The sequence below is a fragment of the Delphinapterus leucas genome, chromosome 10 (assembly GCF_059928025.1).
Source record: "Delphinapterus leucas isolate spDelLeu-1000000601 "Yukka" chromosome 10, BTC_Dleu_Yukka2, whole genome shotgun sequence".
Lineage (NCBI taxonomy): Eukaryota > Metazoa > Chordata > Mammalia > Artiodactyla > Monodontidae > Delphinapterus > Delphinapterus leucas.
This window is the reverse complement of record NC_143138.1, coordinates 845917-869440: the sequence shown is the minus strand read 5'-3', so window position 1 is coordinate 869440 and position 23524 is coordinate 845917. Positions and strand designations below refer to the sequence as shown.

The 23524-nt window shown below is 55.5% G+C and overlaps 1 protein-coding gene and 1 pseudogene across 1 annotated transcript; both read right to left on the bottom strand.

Moving 5' to 3' along the window:
* Nucleotides 1-6742: 6742 nt before the first annotated feature.
* Nucleotides 6743-7043, bottom strand: LOC111181263 (small ribosomal subunit protein eS27 pseudogene; annotated as a pseudogene).
* An 11221-nt stretch (nt 7044-18264) lies between these two features.
* On the bottom strand, nt 18265-20697 carry FOXQ1 (forkhead box Q1). Its single transcript, XM_022586524.3, has one exon. It carries the CDS (start codon nt 19930-19932, stop codon nt 18805-18807), a length of 1128 nt encoding a protein of 375 aa, XP_022442232.2. The 5' UTR covers nt 19933-20697; the 3' UTR covers nt 18265-18804.
* Between the last annotated feature and the right edge of the window lie 2827 nt (nt 20698-23524).

Sequence of the window (23524 nt, the reverse complement as noted above, 5' to 3'; positions counted from 1 at the left end):
AAGTGGAGTCACACAGCATCTGTCTTGTGGCTGGCTTATGTCACTGAGCATCATGTCCTCAAGGCTCCTCCACGTTGTGGCAGGTGTGAGAATGTCCTTCCTTTTTAAGGCTGAATAACGTTCCATTATTTGGATGGACCACCTTGTGTTCATCCATCCTCCATCGATGGACACTTGGGTGCCTTCACCTTTTGGCTGTTGTGAACAGGGCTGCTGTGAACACGGGTGTGCAAATATCTCTGTGAGCCCTTGCTTTTAGTTCTTCACCCATATATTCCTAGAAATAGAATTGCTTGATCATATGTTAATTCTATTTCTAATTTTTAAAGGACTCATTATTATTATTATTATTTGCGGTACGCGGGCCTCTCACCGTTGTGGCCTCTCCCGTTGCGGAGCACAGGCTCCGGACGCGCAGGCTCAGCGGCCATGGCTCCCGGGCCCAGCCGCTCCGCGGCACGTGGGATCTTCCCGGACCAGGGCACGAACCCGTGTCCCCTGCATCGGCAGGCGGACTCTCAACCACTGCGCCACCAGGGAAGCACCAGGACTCATTATTTTTTGATGGACTTTATTTTTTGAGCAGTTTTAGGTTTACAGAAAATTAAGTGGAAAGTACAGAGTGTTCCCAATTACCCCTCCCTCCCTCCCACGGTTTCTCCTATTATTAACTGTTCGCATTAGCGTGGTGCCTTTGTTACAGCTGATGAAGCAATACTGGTGCATTATTATTTACAAAGTCCACAGTTTACTACAGTATGATTTCACTGCCTTAAAATCCCCTGCTCTCCTCCTCACAAACCCCTGGGACCCACTGATCTTTTCACTGTCTCCATAGTGTTGCCTTTTCCAGGATGTCCTAGAGTTGGAATCACGCAGTGTGGAGGCTTTTCGCATTGGCTTCTTTCACTTAGTGATACATGTTTAAGGTTCCTCCATGGCCTTTGGTGGCTTGACAGCTGCGAGCATGTGGTATGTGCAGCTGCCGTGGGTGCGAAGTGCAGGGGTGGGGCTTCCCTTTTTTTGGGGTGGGGAGGATGCATCTTCAATTTAATTATAGCCTTTTGGAAAGAAAGGAAATACTACACGATAAATATGTACTTCCGCTGTAAGACATCCCAATTTTAGAACATTAAAATTCGTATGGGAAGAAAAAGTGATTCTCGTGCAGGAAGCAGTGCAGTAGGTGGAGAAGATGAGCTTGAACAGCCTCAGTTGGGCTCAACAGCGAGGCTGTACGTCATCCTGATGGGACATCTGCCTGCAGCTCCCCAAGTTCTGTAAGCTGGTGATTTGACCTCTCCCAGAGGTCAGCACTTTCCATAGCTCAGTCTCACAGACACTGATTCTTTCTGAAATGAATCAGAAAGACTTTTACATTTTTTTCCTGGACTGATCTGACTTCCAGAGTGGGGGCTTTTTGGTCACCGGGGTACAGATCCTGTAGGATGCTGCCCTAACTAACTAGTTAGCATCCTAGTTAGTTGGACCTCTGGGAGCCAAGGCAACCCGAGGCCAGTGTGCATCTCACCGTGACTGCAACACAGGAACCAAGCCCACCCCGCTCCAAGCTGCACAATGCTGGTGTGGACGCTTTGCTTCTGGCTCTGAGATCCTGACGGGGTGAGCGCCGCAGGCTGCCCATCGCTGCAGAGAAGGAAGATGGGGTGAGCCTGGCTGCCTGGCTGGAGATGCCGTCGGTTCTGGGAGCAGGAGCTGACAGCGCCAGGATGGGTTCCCTCTGACGTCAGTCATGAACACTTAGATGGCGACAACTAGAAATGACCATGCCACCAGCCGGTGTCCTGACCTGAGCAGTGCGACCAACAAGAGCCAATCACGTCCACCTACGGACGCCCCTGCGGGAAGTGGGACATGGGAAGCAGAGTCGCCGGGCAAAGTCACCAGCCACTGGTGTCAGCTCAGCCCTGGGCACCTCGGAGCTCATCAGGGAGGATCCTGCAGAATCCAGAGCTCGTGAGTGTGTCCCGGTGTGCCTTTCAGGGGGGACCCAAGGCCACTGGGATGCACGGGCTCCCTGGCCCCCGGGACAAGGGCTGGAGAAGGGAGGCTGGCGGGAGAGGCGGCAGCCCTTCTCGGGGTGTGGATGAGGTGAGGAAGCTGGGTGAAATTCCTTCTCTAAAACAGCACTTCTCAAAAGTTAAGGTGTATGGAAATCATTTGGGAATCTTATGAAAATGCAGACTGTGTTGCAGTGGGTCTGGGATCGGGCCGGCTACTCTGCATTTCTAATGAGCACCCAGAAGATGCCCAAGTGAATGGTCAAAGATCGCCCGAGTCCCAAGGCTTTACTGGAAGCTAAACAAAAACTGACTTTTATTTTCTTTTTTCTTAGATCTCCTCCACTTACCTACCTGCCTGTGATACTGCTCCAGATAAGTACATTAAGAGTTTTCATTAAGGGCTTCCTGGTGGCGCAGTGGTTAAGAATCCGCCTGCCGATGCAGGGGACACGGGTTTGAGCCCTGGTCCGGGAAGATCCCACATGCCGCGAAGCAACTAAGCCCGTGCACCACAACTACTGAGCCTGCGCTCTAGAACCGGGAGCCACAACTACTGAGCCCACGTGCTACAACTACTGAAGCCTGTGTGCCTAGAGCCCGTGCTCCGCAACAAGAGAAGCCACCACAATGAGAAGCCTGCGCACCGCAATGAAGAGCAGCCCCCGCTCGCCGCAACTAGAGAAAGCCCGCGCGCAGCAACAAAGACCCAACGCAGCCAAAAATAAATAAATAAATTTATTTTTTTAAAAAAAGAGTCTTCATTAAAAGACTGTTTTGTATCCATGGCATGTCAGTTCCTATTGGTGGACATTTAGGCGGTTTCTCATCTTTGTTCCTTTAAATAAAAAAAATCTTAATCTTAGTGGCATATAGTTTGATTTACAACGCTGTGTCAGTTTCAGGTGCACAGCGAAGTGACTCAGTTACGCGTATACACATATTCATTCTTTATAGATTCCTTCTCATCTTTGTTCTGACAAAAGCCAGACTGCAAGGAACAGCCTTGTCACATGAATATTTCACGTTTGTATGAAAAGATGTGAGTTCAAATGAAGGAAAGCGTATGGAGACACTTGTCCACTGAAAACTATGATTATTCTAATGAGTGGGGACACCAGGGCTTAGGCTTTCTGACAGTCTGGTGTCATTTTGACTCAGGTCAAGCCGGCCGTCTTCCGAGATGCTGTCAGTTTTGCACGTGCTGCCATTCAGCCCCATTATCTTTCCCATCGTGCGCTTGTGCGACTGTTCCCTGAAGTCTAAGTGTGGGACTGCTTTCCACAGCCTGCTAATTCCATTTGCTAGCTTTAGACTGCCGTTCTCACCTGCCGAGATGATTGTGCTTGTTGACTTTGTCATCTAACATTTACCCTCGCTCTCCTGGGTTATTTCATCTTCACATTTGATATCTCCATCCATCTGTCCGTCCGTCTGTCCACCCATCCACCTACCCAGTGACTGTCTCTAGAGTGCCCCACGCTATGCAAGCCTTGTGCTAAGCTCTGGGGTGTGCACCGTGGTGAACGAAACAGAAAGGAATCTGTGTTCTCCTGGACTTTCATTCCAGTAGGGAGGACAGACACTAAACAAAGATAAATAAGTTCCATGGATGGTATGCTGATGGCAGGTGCCCAGGAGGAAAATAAAACAAGGACGAGAGACGGGCAGGGTGGCCAGAGGAAACCTCACACAAATGTGACATCTGAGCAGAGGTCTGAAGATGTTTCTATCCAGTTCATTGGCCAATATGGTGAAAAAGAATTCTTTGATCTGTCACTAGAGACCTCCCTATAGGTGGACGTTAATCCATGAACCGGCACCTTTGTGCTGGTACAGCCACTTACATGCTCTGTGACTAAGTATCCAGCCTGCGTTTCTCTACGCTGGTCTTAAAGATATTTGAGGAGTGTGAAAACCTGGATTCTTGGCATCCATGGGTCTTCCCTGAGCCCAGCTGGTCAACCTCTCACCTCAGGGAAGTGAGTTTAATGTGAAGGACGGTGTCCCCACCCCCACCCCCCCGTCACCTGACGGAGCGGCAGCCGTTGTGGGCAGAGGGCGGAGAGGGCGACTCCAGCCGCTCTCCATCCTCATGGGCCTCGCTTATAAACCGCAGGTGGAAAGACCAAGTTTTCTGGGAAAAATCATGGGAAATTCAAGGTTTTTTCTCGGGAAATTTTGGCCCTGCCCTTGTGCTGTCAGGAGGCTCCGTGCAGGTGACCAGGTGTTATCTTCAGTCTAACCTGCAGGCTGCAGTGTTGCCATGACTATCTCCTCAGCCACACGCAGGGCTGGGCTCTCCAGGTGAACAGACAGGAGGCGGGGGTGGTGGTGGGGAGGTTTCGGGCAGACACCTACGTCACGTGGGAGACAGAGAGCACGTGAGATCGCCGTGCACCCTGACATCGGGGCAACGCAGGGCCTGCGTCGGGGCCCAGCCGTGGTGCAGTCAACTCTCCTCGGCTCCTCTGGCCTCGGTTTCTCCATCTGTAACGTCAGGGGAGTAGCCCAGATGATTTCTAAAGACAGTTCTCTAAGCTTCTGTGTATTGGTTTTATTAGAAGCAACCCGTGCAGCAACACTTTAGAACCTGATTTCACACATACTAATTCTGACGGAGGAAGACCCATGTGGCCGGGCGACAGCCTCGTGCAGGCCAGGAGGAGCCAGGCCAGGCCAGGCCAGGCCAGGACGCGGGAGGCTCAGAGGCCCAACAGAAGGTGTGACCCCAGTCGGTGAGCGAGGCCAAGGGGCTGGGACGGAGCGTCTTGACCTGGTGGGAGAGGAAACAGCGGCAACAGCAGCAAGAAGCCGTCGGCAGGACCAGAAGATGCCCACGGAGTCCGCAGGCAGCAGACACTCTGACCCTCCTCCGAACCCTGGGGACCCCCTTCCGGGTAGAAGGTGCCAGCACTGTCTCTTTTCCGGAGAGCGGATCCGTGCAGCGTCAGTGCCTCCCTGGTCAGAATGGCCCTTTGTTCTGCGTCTTCATGACTAATGATGCTGCTATGCAAAGGCTTATGCAACCTGGCAGAGCCGGGCCCTCGCGCCCGACCGGGGAGCCTGTGATCTGGGAGCCGGGCCTGCAGTTGCGCAAGAAGCAATTAGGGTTCCAGCCGAGGCTTGCTGGCTCCCCATCAGGCCGGCTCCCAGCCCCAGCTCCTTGACAGGCTCGTTAATGTTGAACCCTCCGAGTGCAGGAGAGTATTTTGCCAGCTCCGGGCACGGCTGTGGAGTTCGGTGTGGGGCTGGGCTGTAGGAGGTGGGCCCGTGGCTCTTCCTGCAGGGTTTGTCCTTCTGCAGGGTTGACCCCGTGGCAGGGCTGACCTCTCCTCCTTTTCCATAAAAGTCATTTTTAAAGCCCTCTGAAAATCTCTCAATTTTTACAGAGTTCTTAAAAAATAATCCTCTGCACCAACCCATTATCTTCTAAAAAGACCTCAAATGTGATTTTAACTTTGAGAAATAAGTGACAAGAATCAATCTAGCTTCCCATCAGCTACCAGAATCTAAAAGGGGAAGAGACAAATCTACTGTATTTGGAAAAACCTCAAGTGCACTAGTGGCAGAGGCCGCCACCGGGAAGCCCTCCCCCTGCCTCCAGGACGGCCCAGGCCTGAGAAAGCCAGCCAGCCTCCTGACCTCGTCTGTCTCATCTCTGCAGAGCCAGGCGAGCTCCCTGCCTTGTGCTCCATGGCGCCAGTCGCTGGGCGGTCCAGAACATCAGGAAAAACGCAAGCTTGTGTGTCATGGGCGGAGGGCGCGTCTGCCTTCCGGGATTGTAAGGACTTTATCCCAGCGTGGTTTGCAGGGACCAGGGAAAGCGGGCAGACCCAGCAGCCTGGCACTTCCTTGTTTCACGTATAGAAGAAGTTAGAGGGTATCGTGCTTGTGAAGTTTGGTAAAATTGCTAAAGCTTCAGTTGTGCTGGTGTCTGTCTGCATCCAAAGAGGAAAAGGGCTCATCTACTCCAGAGAATGAGAAAGTTTCTGCCCCAGCTTACCTGCCACTCTCCCTCTTCTTCCTTCCCCCACCCCTTGGTTTTCATTCCCTTTTAGTGAAATAGGCTTCTTTAAATTGTAGAGCAATGAACAATATGGTAAAAAACAGTTCTTCCAACCAGAATAAAAGCATGCACGATGAAAGAGAAAATGCTTTCAGCACACCCCATCCCTGCGGCCCCAGCAGCTACCCAGAGGTGACTCTGCAATGTAGGCATTTGGTACAATCTTTCTGAACGTTTCCCGGACCAGCACTTTTGCGGGTGGAGACACGTGCAGAGCTCTGTGCTGAGAATGGGGCCTCTGTCAGAATGCAAAACACACATCCTTCCATGACACTGACGTCCTAATTGCTGAGCGGCCCACTGTGAGGCTGTAACCCAGCTAATTGAAACTTGATCCATAAATGGTATATAAAAGTTTTCCCCGGTTTTGGGGGATGACGAACAGTGCCGCCCTACACACCCTTACACGTGCACTTGTGCATAGTCGAGAGAGTGTGCCCTTGTGATAAATTCCTAGCAGTGGAATTGCTGGGTCAAAGGTTATGTGCATTTTACATTTTAGTGGGCGTTGCCCAATTGCCCTGCAAAAAGTTTGCGCCAATTTACAGCCCTGTTAACGTTGTATGAACAGCCAATTTCCTCAGAACTTCACCAAATTCACATTCTATCAAACTTACGGCTTTTTTTTTTTAATCCAAAATGTGTTTATTGGGATGGTTTCCGATTCATCTTGATTCCAGGGGCTTTTAGTGCTGCTTCCGTCTGGAGGAGCACCGTTCTGTAAGCCTTGCTTTTCCTCCTGTAGGCTGGCAGAGGACGGTAGAGCAGCCAACACACAAAACTACTGTTTGTGCATGGCTAGAGACGGTGGTGATTTTATAGCATCCTGGGCATTTCACATCCCTGAAATAGGAATTGGGGCTCTGCACCAGGTGCTTCTTCTTGTGTTTCCTCTTCTCTTCGGGAGAGGGATGAAGGAGATCCTTTGCGAGAGGCATGTTCTCGTGGGGAGGTCTTCACCGTCGGAAAGGGCAAACTTATAAGTCTTTGCCAATAGGCAAAAAAGGGCAAGTCATTATTTTCTTAAATTTGCATTTGTATTATGAAGAGTGCTTATGGAGTATTTGCCTTTATTGGATGGAAACATGCTGGTCTTTACTACTGTTCATTTCCATTAGGTTTTTAGTAGTTTTAAAAATTGATCTATAAAAGCTTTTATTTATCATTAGCCTTTATTTGTCAACTAGGTCACAAATACATGCCCTGTTTGCCTATTATTTAAGCACATAACAGTTTACAGTATTTATGGAATACAATTTATCTGCTTTTCCTGGAGAGCGTTTAGGGTTTCCACTAGGCTCACATGAGCCCTGCCTATGTAGAGAAGACTTAACCTCTCCTTGCTTTCCTCTTGCACTGCCAAGGGTTTGCTTCCACACGTGCGTCTTTGCTACTTCAGGTCCGTGTGTTGGCGTGTGCGGTGAGACAGGGATTCGGCTGGAGGAGGCTCTGTTGTACTCTTGTTCGTCAGCCTATTGGCTCTACTGACGCGCTGCCAGGGCAGGGCTTTCTGCTCCTTTGGAAATAAAAGGATTCAGACAGGCTTTTGGAGGATCCAGGCAGGAACTTGCCTCCTTCCCTTCTTGGATCAAAGATTCGGCCCTTTTCCCAGTTGGGGGGGACCCTGGGCTGTATTTTGAAGGAGGCCTCAAGGAGTAAATGCAACAGGAAGATTGAGAGAAGAATGGAAAACAGGCTTCTGGTGCGAAGAGAAAAACACCAATTTAAAATGACAGAATCACTTACGTGCATAAGCCACAGAGCTAAGAGGCCCCATTTTCACTGAAACAGCATGAACAACAAACACAACCACTGGGCTGAAAGAAGAGCTGAGCAGATGAATTCTGTTTACCTTTTGTTTGTTCAGCTCTGCTCAAGAAAGAGAGAAGGAGTATACAATTCATTTGTTACTCTCGTTTTAACAGTATCTCCACAGTGAGTTTTCCTGGTTGAACAGATGAAACTCCTTATGGAAAGTTCTAGAGGTCACATTCTGGCCAAGGTTTTCAGTACCCCTCCCATAGCTCATAAGTAGGTGGGATATTTTTTCTTTAAAGACCAGATAAGTTAATTGCACAGTTAGTAGCATCAGTGATTTCTATTTCTTGGCATGAGTGACGTGACATGCCTGTTGGCAAAGACCTACAAACTCTGATTTGCAACATAAATCATATAATCCTGTAGATCAAGTTCCAGGCAATTTAGCTGAAAGGTACAGAAGAACTCTTCCCCCACCTCCACCAAGTGTCTGCCTTGTGGTAAACTGTGTAATTTGTATAATAATTATAAGGTGATCGATGAGGATATGATGCCATCATTAAGGACTAAGGTGTATCACTACTATTAGTACCGATCACCACTCGTGTTTCCGTGCTCCACGCGTAGATGCGAGTGTGTGCTCTCACTTCATCCCGCTGCCCCGTGAGCCCTACCGGACCTGTTCTGTGATGCCCGCTCTACGGACGCAGGTTCAGAGGCTCGGCTGACTGAGATCACACAGCCCCCGATGCAGAATTGGGACCTGCAGGACCACGTGACCCCAAGCTCTGTGTTCTTCCCGTGATTTCTTACTGTCCCTTCCCCTGCAGACGAGACAGGGCCCCGGGAGAGGCAGGACCCTTTCCAGCGGTAGGTTAATTCCACGTCACCTTAAGGATCAGGGTCAATAACACTCTCCCCCTCCGTCCCTTCTGCCATTTACCGAGGAAGTCTTTCCTCAAAGGGCCCAAAGAGCGCCCACCCCTGACCCTGGCCAGCGTTCCAACTCTACCAAGAGGGTCCACAGGGAACCCTGGGGGCAGGCCTTCCGGCTGAGGAAGGGCTGGACCAGGACCCACCACGACGGCCCACGTCTGGGCCTGGCGCCCGAGCTGACGGCCCCCAGCGCCACTCTGCAGCCATCAGCCCCACCATCCGTGACAGCCCTGCTACCGGTGGCTCCCTGGCCCCTGCGCCCCACAAGCGTGGCTCTTCCAGGCTTTGTGATTCGCTCTGTCCTCCTCCCCCCTCTTGCGGCTCCTTCCCTCGAGACCCCCGTGTGTCTCGCATCCTGGATCCCCACCCTCCCCTCTGCTCACACCGCTCACCCCCATTTTGGACATAACCTTAATTTTCTGTTTTGTGTAGTTCTGTCAACTGATTTCCACCGAAGCCTGTTACACACTGCCCTGGATGACATCATCATGTCCTCGGTGGTAGACACTGTCCACGTTTGCACGGTGCCCCATCACATCTCCAGCCCCTGTCCTTCCCGCACTTCAGACACTGGGATGCCCTACAGGGAGCCAAACTCAGTCACCTACAGAGTCTGCCCCATGCACTCAGGGCCATGCTCAGATGGTGACTTTGAGCACATTAGAAAAGAGTACTTTCCTCAAAACACTTTAGTGCCATTGGGCAAAAGTCGTACTTGACACATGGAATTATTATGACTGTGATGTGAATAGCACCCCTTTATTTGTATCAAAGGAGGAGCAACTACACACTCGCACCGGCCTCTTGTCCTGCATCTCAGAGACTCCATTGCTGTCGGGGTTCGGGGTTCGCCATGGGCCGGCCACCCCCGCTGCCCGGGAGTGTCCACCTCCCCAGGGAGGACGTGCAGAGTCTTAGTGAATTTCTCTTAGTGGAAGGAGTGACACGGGCTTGTTATCCTTCTGGCGCAAGCAGGGAGGTGCCCCCACCGAGCCCAGATTGGGTACCGCCTGGGCCTCCATCCAGGAGGACAACGTGAGCTTTGCTGGAGGAGTCCACCGATTCTCCAGTGTGCTGGGGCGGCAGCAGACAGCACATGTGGGACGTGTGAGGAGGGGGTGTCTCTGAACGGCTCTGTCCCCGGGCCTGGCGGGCGGCTGTGTGTGGTTACGTGACCCCGTGTGTGCATCCGTCAGGCGGCTTCTGCTTCAGGGCCAGAGCCTGCCTCTGCTACGGGCGTGCTCAGCGCCAGCAACACGGCTTCATTCTCCACAAGGGCCAGGAGGGGACGTGCAGGCAGGCGTCGGGGAGCCGGGCCTGGGAGCAGCGTCTGGACCGAGAGCCAGGCTGAAGGGGCGGGCAGCGTCCTCATGCCCCGCTGTGCCCCGTCACCCTGGAGCCTGATGCTAAATGTGGGTTGTGGGCTTTGTTAAGTCCTGCATTTGCTTTCTAACGTGGATACTCAGAGTCGAAGGAATTCAAAAGCAGATTTATTCCAGCGCACTTGAACAATGCATTTGAATATATGACTCACATCCTTGGACAAAGGAAAAGGGACCCGTAGGAGGGAAAGCTGCCCGTGGCCTGTGGGCAGCAGAACGTCTTCACTGTATGGACCGTGCTCTCTGCCGGTCCCCCGGACTCACGGCCGGTCACCAGAGGTGTTTCCTTCATACCTAATGTCTCCACTAGTGACGTACGGCAGGCAAAAGCTTAAGCTTGGCAGCAGGAATGTTTCCTGCTGACTCTGCCGCTGGTGCTGGTCTGTGGACGGGTGCGTTTGTCTGTGGACGGTCAGTCCTCAGAGGCCAGCAAGGCTGTACACAGGCCCTGTAGTTACCGCACGAGGACGGGAGTTGTGTTTGCGATGGAACATGATTGCCTTGGTCTCCCTGTGCCTGTTTTCTCTTTTCTCCTTTTGGAGAATTTACGCCCCGTGTCCACTATATAACTTGACAGAGTGACTCGAGACATTTGAGACAGCAGGGGGACGGGGCGGCCAGAGGGGAGTGGGGGACGCGTCCCCAGCAGGGCCCTGTGGGTCCCTTTGCGAATCACTCTGCAAGCAGCCACTGCTGGCCCAGATGTGGGCTGATGCTGTGGAATCAACTGTGACTAAAAAATGGGCTGGTTTTAATCTCCTGCGATTCGATAAGAAAGCCCCACTGGGCAAGCTGTTCCCAAGGCCCTCTGACGGCTGAAGGGCACGGCTTGAAGGGGTGCCTGGGGCCACCAGACATCTTTTTTCTGTCACAAGTTCTTCTCGGGTTATGAACTAGAAATTTGGGCTCAGATTTATCTTTACTGGATCCAAGTTGGCAGACAGCTCCTGCCGACGTTGTAGGAAGTAGAGGTGGAGGGGTGCACGAGGGGACAGGGTCCCAGCTCTCACCTTTCCCGAATCCGGGCAGATGCACTGCACGGCCCGAGCACTTGCTTCAGCCAGAATCCAGACAGAGCCTCGTCATTCTGCACGACACAATGATGCGGCCTTTTATTGCATTTATAAATGTCCCCAGAGGCTATTAGTCAAAAGGGGTTCAGCTAATAAACATATTGTCTTGGTTCAGAGCACTGACTTGTGTAACTGCTGTCAGGGTCAACAATGTCCTGTTTGCTCAACTTCACGGAACCCCGACACTTGTGGGTACAGAACCAGGGTGCAGGCCGGGGTCAGGGATCAGGGATCTCTTTGCCACTGGGTCTGAGCGTGGTGGACAGGCTGGGGCTGTGTCACCCGGTCCTGGTGGCTCCATCTGGGGCCCCTCTTTTGGTGACCTTTCCTTGCAGGGGTGCTGGACCCTGATGCAGGCCCTAGGCCGGCAGCAGCCCGCAGAGCTGCTCTGGGAACTAATCCTGGCGTCAGGTGGGACCACAGCAAGGCTGCTTCTCTTCCTCTTGGGCGCTCGGTCCCTTGGTCTGTTCTCGGCCAACTGGTCAGCCAGAGGGAACAGTGCTTCTGAATGTAGGAGGAGCACGTGGAACATGCTGGAGGGGTCCGGTTTGTTGGGTGGTCTGGAGACACTTCCTGTGTGGAGTGCCATGGGTGCCAGGGCCAGGGGCTGCCTGCCCGGCTCAGAGTGGGGAGGGGGCAGCTGGCCCCTGCGTATGATTTCAGAGGCATCGGGACGCTCACCTTTCCTGCGAAAATGCTCCCCTGCCGACCTCCATTACAGCCAGACTTCCGTGAGTAAAGCTTTATTTCCTTCAGCCTCAGCTGGGAGTGGGAAGCACCTGGTTCGGGCAGTAGTGTCTTAGCGCTCATTCTCTGCAGGAGAGCGTCTGTCCGATGCGGGGGGTTGGGGTTAATCTGCAAACAGCAGCACATGCATTTCGGGGCACAGTCCTGGGTTTGGGTCAACGTATACGGTCCTGAAACCACTCTCGCCATCCAGATGAAGACTGTTTCCATCACCCAAAAGTCCCCTTGTCCCCCTGAGAGCCCCCGTCTCAGCCCCTGGCAAGGATCTGATTTCCGTCCCTTTTGCCTGTTTCAGTGCCACGCATGTGGCCTCATCCGGAGGGAAGCTTCTTCCTTTGTGCGAGGCCCCCTGTACTTGCTGTCGTCCCCCGGGGGGCGGGGGACAGAGCCGCTGCCTGCACTGCCGGCCTGACCCCCGCTGCCCACAGCCCAGCTTCCTCGTCCCCACGTCCTCCCGTGGGCACTGTGGGTGTCCTCCGAGGGCCAGCAGGGGGAGGAAGTTCACAGAGCAAAGGCCTGGCTGGCACCGCGCCTGGGCTGACCTCGCAGGGTGGCGCTGAGGGCGCTGATGACAAACGTGGACGAACAAGTGTGACTGAAGCAGGGCCGTTTGGGAGGATCTTCCCCAAAAGGAGAGGAGCCAGGGCTCCCACAGCTGAGCCTGACGGACCTCTTCCCTGGGGTCCCAGGGACAAGTCAGCCCCCCTCCGTTTGAGCTTGAGTCCCGCTGCCCCAGGTCCAGAGGCCTGGGGAGAGAGGCCGCTGTCCGGCCCCAGGTCGGGACCCGCAGAGCAGCCCACCGTGTGAGCAGGGCCTCAGGAACTCAGGGGGCAGAACAGATGTTTGCTCCCCATGAAAGAGGGTTGGTCCCTGCAGGCGTCGTGTGGCGCTTGTCACTCCTCTTACCCCGGGCCTGAGGATGTGTCTGCAGTTCACTTTATTAAATAATACCTATTACTGTAGGAGTTGGTATTTCCAGGGCTTTTCTCTAGTTTCCAAGTTTGCCCTCCTTCTGACGGCCCACATTGACCTGATTTCAGTATTTAGTATTAGTATCTCCGTGCTCCACGTGTGCACACACAGACACACGTCCGTTTCCAGCCCCGAGTCCTGGGTGCTAGTGCGTGTTCGGGTTGTATCGACTCTGCTACCCAGAGAAGCGCCGTTGGCACATTTGGACTTTGTTCCTCAATAAACAAACGAAGGGCTGGTCTGATCCCCTCATCCCGGGGTCTGAGCACGGGCCTGGAGCTGTCGCTGGAGCGGCAACCAGCCCTGGATGCCTTGCTTATCGCGAAACCTCAGGAAAACAGCCCAGCCTCTCGAAGCCTTCGTTTCCTGTCTGTGGAATAAGCATGCTGGTGTTCTACAGCTAATTCTAAAGCTGGGATTCTGGGCAAAATTGAAGTTGTTGAAAACACACTGGGGGTAAATGTTTATTGGAGCTACATGTTATCATCCACTAGAACGGCAAGCTATATATGTCTGCTGAGCCCTGGAGGTTTCCAATATGTTTTGCTGTGTCTATGAGAACTTTAATTATGTTGAATAATGCTCTAAGGAAGCTTGTCCCTGAAACACACATTTGCTCCCAAGTTGATTGAGTTTGAGGGAAAGAAGAAGCACCTGTCAGCATGACATCTGTGACATCCCATGAGCTGAGAGAGGTGCTGGCTCAATCCTCTTGTCCCGCTGAGGCTGGCGGGGGGCCCCTCCCCTAAGGTCGCCCAGCTTCCAGAGACCTGGCCAGAGTTCTGGCTTGTCTTTGAGTTCCCATTCTGAGCTCTCCCTTGACTGGACCACTTCTGTGGTTTTGAGCGTTACCAGATATCTAACTGCAGTGAGCCTAGCCAGCCACAGGTTGCCAAACTTTTCTACCTTTTCCCTTGACAGTTAGAACTTGGTGATCAGAAGCAACAAATCCATGTCAAGCCTGTTGAATACATATGTTATTTTGGGCTCCAAACAGATGTGACAGAAAGGATCAGTTATGGCAAATCTTCTAAGTTAAACTTTTCCTGAAAAGAGCAGCAAAGAGGGTCCAGGAGTGGTAAGGGAAGTGTGGTATTATGTTAATATTTATGTTGGGCTGTAGTTCACCAGGAAGGAGGGTGTAAGGCCTGTGTGTGAGCTGGCGAATGACAGGAACAGCATTTGCTCCTAGTCACCCATCCGTCTGAACGCCGAGCAGAGAGGTCCACGCACCAGCACCGTGTGACGTTGGAGCCTCTGCGAATTTGAAAGAGGACCTGGAATCGGGGGGCAGTTACAGTTCTATGGTTCTGGTCACGAAATTAGAAGATGCTTATTAGGGCCATTTGTTGACAGCATTAAGAATTAACAAATTATGTTGTTAAAGCATGACAAAATTTAATGGTTTCATTAGAGAACTATAAAGTCTGTTACTTAAGAGAGAACTATGGTGGTTTTAGAAAGCGGGAAGTATTTACTGGACTCTCTGGGGTCTAATTTCTATAACCCAGGCAAAGCTTAGCTATTGTGATGTAAAGAATTAAAAAGACAGTAAAACAGAGGAGAGATACCTTTGTATGTGTGATGCCAACGAAGTCCCTTACCACCTAGAAAAGTTGTGAGTCACGTGAGTCCACTGCGTTGGCATTTTCTTTAGAAGGTAAAATTGCAAGGCAGGTTATTTTAAGAAGTTCCTTCTTTCCAGAGTGGGGAAGGGGCCGTATTTGTTGTTTGGGGAAAGTAGGAAAGGTGTGTGGGGAGAGTGCCCACCGCTTGTGGCACCAGAGACCAGGGCCCGTGGAGGGGCCCTGAGACCCTCTCAGCACAGAATCCTGGCTGCCCCCCTCGTAGGGGTGGGGCTGGCGCTCTGCAGAGTGACAAAGGGCGCGAGGAGCACCGCTTAACTGACGCTTGAGGGTCCGTGACCCCCGCGCCTGGCCTCCCAGGCCGAGGAGGGGACAGTTGTGTGAGGTGAGGGTACAGCTCTCAGTAACGAAAGAAGCCATTTTCCAGTTTGGGAAGCTTGCCTACCGTTTAGTAAAAGTGAACCGAGACGATCACCTGAGGAGTTCAACTAAGTTCGGGCCACAGTATGTTTTGGTCTGAATTATGCGGATAATTGTGTTATGGTGGAGAGAATTCTGAACTGGAGTTGGATCTTGGTTTCCAGTTGGGTCTGTCAGGAAGGAGTGTTTAAGCTACTCGCTGGACCCCGTTTCCTCGACTGTAACATTAGGGTCTATCCAAGAGAGTCAATGAGTCATCTGTGTACTTGTGTGGAACACCATTCCCCGAGAAAGGAAAGCCACGTCTGTGACTCTGTGTGGCAGTGGAACAGGGTGGCCTGAGGACTCTCCTTAGGCTGCTGCCCGCCGCCGGCCTGCAGAGCCCCCCCAGCACCATGAGACCGTTCTCCCCTGCCAGGGGGAGACTCTCTCTGTTTCTCTTCTTTTCTGCACACTCCACGTGGGACCGAGAAGCTGGAGGGAGCCCGCGTGAGGCTGTGAGCCGGGAGCCCAGGACCTGGAGTGGCCGTCTCCAGGGGTGGCCAAGTCCCTGCAGGGGTGGCAGGGCCAGGGCCACCGCCAGGGCCAGGGCCCTGCTTCCCGTATTTGGGAGACTCCTCCTGCCTCTCAGGACGCGGTTTGCTGCTCAGGTTCTCAGCCCGCAAATGCCGCAGACCGGCTCCTGGTCGCTTGGGGCCTGGCCGGGCGCTGGGGCGTGTCTGGGCCCTGCAGGCCGAGGCTCCAGGAAGGGGCGTGTGCGTGCGTTTCTCTCTCAGGCCACCGCCTTCCGGGGATCGGGGGTCAGGAAAGGGGACTGCAAAGCACCCGGGGGCTGGGGGGGCTCTTTGAAAACTGACCCAGGGCACCCTGGCCCACGGCCCAGACTCCCAGGTATCAAAGGGCGTTGCCCAAACCAAACAGACCCGCCCTCACCCCGCGGTCCCGAGCCCCCTACTCGGCCTAGGGTCAGCTGCCCGCCCGCGGCAGCCTGGTGTTTGCACAGGTGGGCCTTGGCCCCTGGGCCTGGAGGCTGGGGAGAGGGGTGAGGCAGGTTAGGGGATGGGGTGGGCTGGGGGAAGGGGATGGGCTGGAGGAGAGGGGAGGGGGTGGGCTGGGGCCGGGGGAGGGTCCTGGGCGGGGAAGGGGGAGGGGAATGGGCAGGCGCTGGGGGAGGGGCAGGCCCTGCCCTTTGCCCACCAGAGCTCGGAGGAGAAACCGGATTTTCTGGGCGGATGCAGGAAGGGTGGACCTCGGCCGGGTCTCTCAGGGGACCTGCCGCAAGGAGGCCGAAGCTCCCAGGGCTGGGGCTGCGGAGCAGCGGCGGGAGCCCGACTCTCCGTCGCCTCCCGCCTGGGTCCACCGGGAATGATGGCCGCTCGGTCGTGGGAGCTGGAGCTCGGCAGTGGTCGTGGCGCCGGACCGGGGCGCAAAGGTCCCGTGACCCTGGCCTTTCTCTAAAAAACCTGGTGGTCCCTGGTGACACGGCGAAGGGGACCCCTCACTCACCTGAAGTCCGGAGTGTTCATTAGGAAGGAAGGCCCTCTGAGGGGAGGGGAGAAGAACTGTGATTGAGAAAACATCCTTTTTTACGTTGCTGTTTCTGTCCATTTGCAGAACTGACCCGGTGTGTCGATTTAGAAATGAAAACAGTGGGGTTACAAACCCGACGTGGAGGTAGGAGGCAACTGGCCTCTGGAGGGGGCAGAGTCGGAGGGGAGGGGTCAGTCCGCGGGAGTCAGTGATGGGGGCGGGGGCTCCCCAGGCGTTGGGTGTGGCGTCAGGAGCGCAAAGAACTGAGCGAATGGATTCCCACCATTTCAACCCGCTGAGCCTGGACCACCGCTCCGCTCCCCCCGCCGCCCGCTTCAGTTTTATTTTCTAATTATTGGTCGTGTGGGTGCAAATCTCTGCTTAAATGGGTGCTTTTTGTCATAATTCAACCCTGTTATTATCCCTCTTCATGACTACTAAGTAGATATAACCAGATCGGTCAAGACTTGTTTCTTGTTAACTAGACTTAGGGATGGGCTTTTTTTCCCTCCCATTCCTGCCAAAACACAGCATCCTGAAATGAACTCCACTTTCTTTCCCCACTTCACCATACGTAGACCCCAAATCATCCTCTTGCCTTGGATAAGATGACATCTGCCCAGAGGCAGGAACAACAATGGGGCCGGCACTTACAGCCTCCGAATTTTTCCGTCTTTGTATTACTTTTCAAAGACTGCAATCCATGAATTGTTAGCGCTCTATTGCCTTTGAATTTGAGAAACTGAAGTGCACACTGCTTTCTGGTACTTCTGCTGATGGAAACCTTTCGTTTTTAATACGGCTAATCATCTCTGCCCCATCGGAGGTGGCCTCTCTCCTCAGATCACAACTGAAATAGGCCTGGCAGCCCCACCTCTACAAACCTTATCCTCCTACAAAAGGAGAGAGTGACAAATTACTACTGATGGGTTCACACCCGGGTGGACTGGGCATGCCTAAAAAGGTGGTTTTGTTTTGACAAAAAAACAGACTTTCGAATTGCTCTTAAAACTGCCCTGAAGAATCTTCAGTGTGTTAATAAGCAAGTCCCTTGCCAAGATGGTTTCCAGCTTTTTGAGATTATCAGAACCACTGTACCTGACAATGTCTGCTCGATGCTAAGACTGTTAATAGCTGAACTTGTCTACTAAAGGATTCTTGGGGAAGAGGGGCCCACACCTTATCTTGCTCTAGTAACTATTAAGTGAATTCTTAGAGAGGTCACTGGTTTGATGTTTAAGAAATCCCACTGATGGACGTTCCACCCCGGAGAATTGTACAGCAATTTGTCAGGTAAGGAAACCTGCAGCCTCTACCTTCACTGAATTATTCAGGAAAATATTTGGTACTCCACAGGGAGTTTCTTAAGAGTCAAACCCGAACCCATTTGGAGGTGGGGGGCGGTGGGTAGGGTGTAAAAAGCTCTCCATCTCCAACCCATCACCACAAAATGCTGAAGTCCATTGTGAGTTTTATTAAAAAATAAGCACTATGCCTGGGTTTCATAACATTCATACATGTACACAGACACAAATACATACGTGTACACAGACACAAATAAAATAATATTAAAAATAAAAATCACACTTGCTTTCACGTGGCAGTGGTCTTGGCACCCCACATGCACAATGTTAACTTGTCCTTGGAAGAAACCGTTTGGCCCAAGGAGACCACAGTTATGAGAGAACCCAACCGCGAATAAAGCCGTAACCGTTGCCTGCAACATTTTCAATTTGGGTTTCAAAAATATATAAATAATTTAACTACAAATCCCAACAATATATATATTTTTCATTTTTGGCACAGTGAGACGTGGGTCAAGAGCAGAGGCATGGCTGGAACTCCTCTGGCCCCTCCCGCCCTCAGCCACACCTGTAGAAGCCACACGCTTGCAAGGAGCGGGGCCGCTACCCCCGCAGTAGTCGTATCATGTATCCCACGGAATGGTTCCCTGACGTGCTTTTTTGTTTTTGTTTTGCTTTTTAAGGGACAAATCACTGGACGGTGCAACGAAAACCGGAGGAACAAGGCGGAGCCTGGACACTAGGAAGGGAGAAGTCTCCGTGGAGGGGGCAGGGACAGGCTTGGTCAAGCAACGAGACCGTTGTGAAGCGCTGCTTTGCTCCGCTGTGACGTTAGTTATAAAGGACGAAGGGAAATGTCCGGGACCGCGTTGGGACACTGGCGTCGGAAGGCGTTAGCTCTAAGGCACGTTTGGTGGAGATGTTTTCTTTGACGGTCTCCGTCCTCTGGGTGGAAAGCTCACCCCCACCCTTCCCGAGCCCGCGTTCCCGGCCGGCTCCGTCGCGCTCAGGCCAGGAGCGTCTCGGGCGGGCCGGGCAGGTGCGGGCCTGGCGCGCGGGCCGAGGCCACGTGCAGGGCGTCGGGCAGCCGCACGGGGCAGTACAGGTGCGCGCAGGCGGCCGGGCCCCGGAGCGGCTTGGCGGGGGCCGGGGCCGGGGCCGCCAGGGGCGCGAGCAGGAGGGGCGGCGCCTCGGCCCCGCGCGCGCCCAGCCGCGGCGGCTCGGCAGCGCCGAACGCGCCGAGTGGCAGCAGGGCCGCGGCGGGCGCGCCCGGAAGCAGCGCGGGATAGGCGGGCGGCAGCGGGCAGGGCGCCGCGTCCCACGGCGGGCGCGTCCCGGGGCCCGCGTTCCCGGAGCGGCGGCTGCGGAAGGGCTTGCTGAGGATGCTGTCGATGGCGAAGGGGCCGGAGAACCTGCCCGCCGGACTGGCGCGCCCCTCGGGCCGAGCGGGCGAGCGCGCGCGGGGCGTGGCCGGCGCCGGGGCGGCGGGCGCGGGCGGCGGAGGCGCGGCGTCCGGCGGCCGCGGCCCGGGGCCCGGGGCCGTCGCCCGGTGGCTGAGGCGCTTGCGGCGGCGGCGGAAGACCCCGTCGGCGAAGGTGTACTCACTGCTGGGGTTAAGCATCCAGTAGTTGTCCTTGCCCCAGGGCCGCGAAGGGTCGCGCAGCACCTTGACGAAGCAGTCGTTGAGCGAGAGGTTGTGACGCACGGAGTTGCGCCAGCCGGTGTAGCTGCCGCGGAAGAACGGGAACTTGCCCATGAGGTACTCGTTGATCTCGGCCAACGTCAGGCGCCCGCCAGCCGAGTCGCGGATGGCCATGGCGATGAGCGCGATGTACGAGTACGGGGGCTTGGGCCGCCGCGTGTACGGCTTGCCGCGCGCGCCCGCGCCGCCGCCCGCGCCCCCCGCCGCCGCCGCGGCCGGCCCTCCGCCCGCGCTCCGCTCGCCGCCGCCCGCCAGCGCCACGGCGCCGCCGCCCGCCGCCGGGCTGTTGGCCGCGCAGTCCCCGTCCGAACCCAGGGAGTCGTCGCCCGCGGCCGACAGCGGAGACGGCGCGTCGCGGCCGCCCGCCCCCTCCAGGTCACTCCCCAGCTTGTCCCCGAGGCCCTCGCGGGGCCCGAACACCTCCAGCTTCATGCCCGCGCCCCTCCCCGCCTGGCGCGTACCCTTCTCCTCCGCTTGGTCCTGGGCAGCGGGCGCCGGGGGAGGGGTGGCGATCCTGGGCCGGGGTCCTGGCCTCTCTCTCCCGGAGCTCACCTTCCTCTTGGAGAGACAGTCGCTTTCCGGACAGCAGTCCCCTTCCACTGGAATTTTTCTTTGGAGGGGTTTTGCTTATTGGGTGAACCGAGAGGGGCGGAGAGGAAGCAGTTGGGGGGGGGGAGCCTGTTGCCTTCAGTTCGAGGAGTGGAGACTTCGGGGGAGGCGTGTAGGGCCGCGGTTCCAGCCTCGGGTGCCCGAGCGCGCGGGGCTTGGAGTTCCTGCTGGAGGAGGAAGCGTGCGCATCTGTTTTCCGTTCCCGAGACGGGGGTTTCTTCTCTGCAAGTCCCCGGTCCCGGGCAGGCGTCCTCGCGGGTCGAGACGGTGCCGGCTGCTGTGCGTGCCACCCACGCCGGGAGGGACGGTCCTGCCTTCAGGCTCTAGCGCCCACGGAGCAGAGTCGCCGAGGCCGTGGCGCCCGCAACCGCCTTTCCGCCCCCGGTCTCCGGAGCAGCATCTCCACGCCGGCCAGCCGCAGCTCTGTCTCGCCTCCACCTTCGGCCCGGCCCAATATAACCCCGCGGCGCCCCGCGGGGGCGGGGCCTGGGCGCAAACCGAGAGGGGTGGGGAGCGAGGTGGCCCAGGTGGCCGCAGCTCCGGAGCGGGCGCGCACCAGGCGGGGGCCACGCGGCGGCGCGGCAGCAGGTTGTTTGTTTTGGGTCCGCTCGGCCCCGCCCTCCGCCTCCCGCCAATGGGAAGCGCGCGCGCGGCAGCGGTGCGCGCGCGCGCGCGCGCGAGTGTGCGTGTCCGCGAGTCCGCCCGCCCGGGAGGGGCCCCTGCGCCCTGGAGCTCACGGAAGCGATTTGGGCAAGTGGGCACGGCCGGGGGGCACCTGTAGGGGCACCTGGGGGGGTTGGGGCCCGCGGCCTCCCTCAGCTACACGCGGTGTGTTGGCTTCTCTGGGGGTTAAAACGATGCTGCTTCCTAATGCCAACCTCTCTCGTCGCGGCCGGGGGCGGGGGACGCACAGCGGAGAACGCTCAGGACACACTCTGCAGTGACCGATCACCGGAGCCTCATGGTGTGTCCTTCTTGGGACTTCACTTTGAGGAACGTCTCTGTCTTGTTTCCTTCTTTAGTGAATAAACTAGTGGACTTGAAATTGGTTACGCTTTCTGAGATGTCCTTGACTCGCTCCCATGTTGGCCTCAGATTTTCTTTTGTCTTCCTTTGCCTCTTCCTTTACGTGGCTGGTGGCCCCTGCGAGGAGCGGCGGGTCCCCTTCGCCCGCGATGTGCGGTTCTGCCTGCGCGGCTCCCACCCCCGGGAGGGCGGTTCCGGAGGGCGAGGGCGGGCGCAGTCCTCCTCCGGGACGTTCGCTGTGGTTTCTGTGGCACCGGCGACTGACCGTGGTGGGACAGGGCCATCTCTCCGCGACGGGACGTCGGGGCCTGACGCCCAGGTGGTGCTCCCGGGAGGGGCGCCCGCCCCCCGAGGGCGCATTTCTAACCCGCTGCCCTCCCACGCCGACGTTTCGTCCTTTTCCGGCCTTTGTTGCAAATAGCGACGGAGATGCGAGTAGGCGGGACCCCCGCCCCCGATGTTTATTTTATTACTTTCCACCATTTGTGCAGAAAACGTACACAACCCTGTCTTATCTTCATTCAGGCAGTTTTAAAGGCATTCAGCATGGGGCCCGAAAAATGACGGGCCCATCGAGGGCTCTGTTGTTTTTGGTGTTGGAGGAGAAGCTCTCGTTTAAAGAGTTCAGACTGACTTTCTTGCGTGCCTGCGCGAGTGGGGAGCGGACGGGGAATAGCTTTCTTCTGGAGCCAGCCGACCCAGAGGGCTCAGCTCGGGGCCGGGGAGTTTGTGGTCCCCAGGACCTAGAGCGGGCAGTGGGCCGGAACAAGAAAGCCGCCAGGTAAAGAGCCAGGGTAAAAGCCATTCAGAGTGAGTGCTGTCCTGGTATGACCTCTGGGGGCAGGCGGACGAAGGCCTGTTTTTTGCGGGAGATAGGCCGTCAGGTTGAGGTGTGGGCCAGGTTGGCCGCTGACACACTCCACGGCCTGGGTGGCACGGGGACAGTTCCATCTTAGAGACACCTACGTGAGCAGCCCTGCAGGCCCGGCCACCCGGCCGCCACACTGCTGCCCCCAAGCAACCCAGCGCCTCTGCTTTGCACCAGCACTCACCTGGCGGGCAGTTCCCTCCCCGCCTCCTTCCCCATCCGCAGCCCCGCCTATCTTGGGATCGCCTTCCAGGCCCCGCAGCCGTGCTCAGGGCCCTCGGGTTAGTCTGGGAAGTGCTAGTGAGCTGGGCGTGTTGACGGAGATTTTGTTCAGAGAAGAGAGAAGAGGATCGCGCTACCCGGCCCCGTTGCCACTCACATGTGACTATGTGACCCCGGGGCTGCATTCCTCCCTCCTCCGCCTGTAAAATGACGCCCATGAGGCGGGACACCTGCGCCAGATAGGTTTTTAGCGCGGCTCCTTTCTCGGGGTGAATTGCAGCAGCTGCATTTCCGCCGCTGGGGACCTGGAGGGGTCCTTGGGTGAATTTTCAGCGCCCCGAGAGAGTCCTGCCCCTCCCCTCGGCTCTGCTCCAGGCTGCCCGAGCCTGGCCTGGTGAGAGGGGTGCACTGATGTGTGGTTGCTCTCCTTGCCTTTCCCCTACTGCGGAGTCTCCGCCAGGGAAGTAGACCCCCTCTGCCCGCAGCAGCAAGCTGTCCTTCCCCCATCCCAGCATCCTGGGGGGGAAGGACCAGCCAGTCACTCCTGGGGGGCGGGCCTTCCCTTGCCTGGGGCTGGGTCACTGGTGGGCCGCTGGCTGCAGGTTTCGGGGGAAGGGGGTGGCGTGGAGGTGAGAAAATTATCACCAAGAAAACCTTTTCTATTTTCAGAGTGACTTAGAACTTTGGGAGGGGGGGAGTGGGCTTTGGAAAGGAAGACCCCACTGAGAATGGGGGCCAGTGGGCCACCTGGAAGGTTAAAAAGACCCCCAGGCGCTAAAATGCAGGCCCCCAGTAGGCCAGGAGTTCTGTCTTTTTTTGTCACTGCTGTGTCCCCAATCCTTGCCTTGAGAAGGACATGTCATGAACGCTGTGCCATTCACTGAGGAAAAATGCATTTGTGTTAAGTTTCCCTTGTGATTGACTTTGCTCTGTTACCTTTAACTGTTCTTTCACACCCAGGAAGTTCTTCCCCTGCTGCAGATATAAGAAAACAGAAATGGATGGAGAAGGGCATCCCTCCTCTGCATCTCTGTCCACGATGCCCTCGACACCAGTGCAGGTTACGGGCTCAGACACTGCAGACATTTCACGTGCGGTATTTTGTTAGTTCACAAATTCCCTAGAAATGCTTGGAGATTTCTGCTCCCTAATTCTCTGTCCTTCGGGGATCTACCCTTGATGGGTTAATGGTAAATGCCTGTAGGTGGAGCCTGGCCAAATACCTGTAGGGGTGGAAGACTCTTTCGTTCATTTATTCCCTTGCCCTGTAATTTCTGTGGCGATAAGGGAATAAACTGG

Bases quoted from the DNA above. Each gene is read 5' to 3' on its own strand.
- FOXQ1 (XM_022586524.3), bottom strand. From the start codon at position 19,932: ATGAAGCTGGAGGTGTTCGGGCCCCGCGAGGGCCTCGGGGACAAGCTG.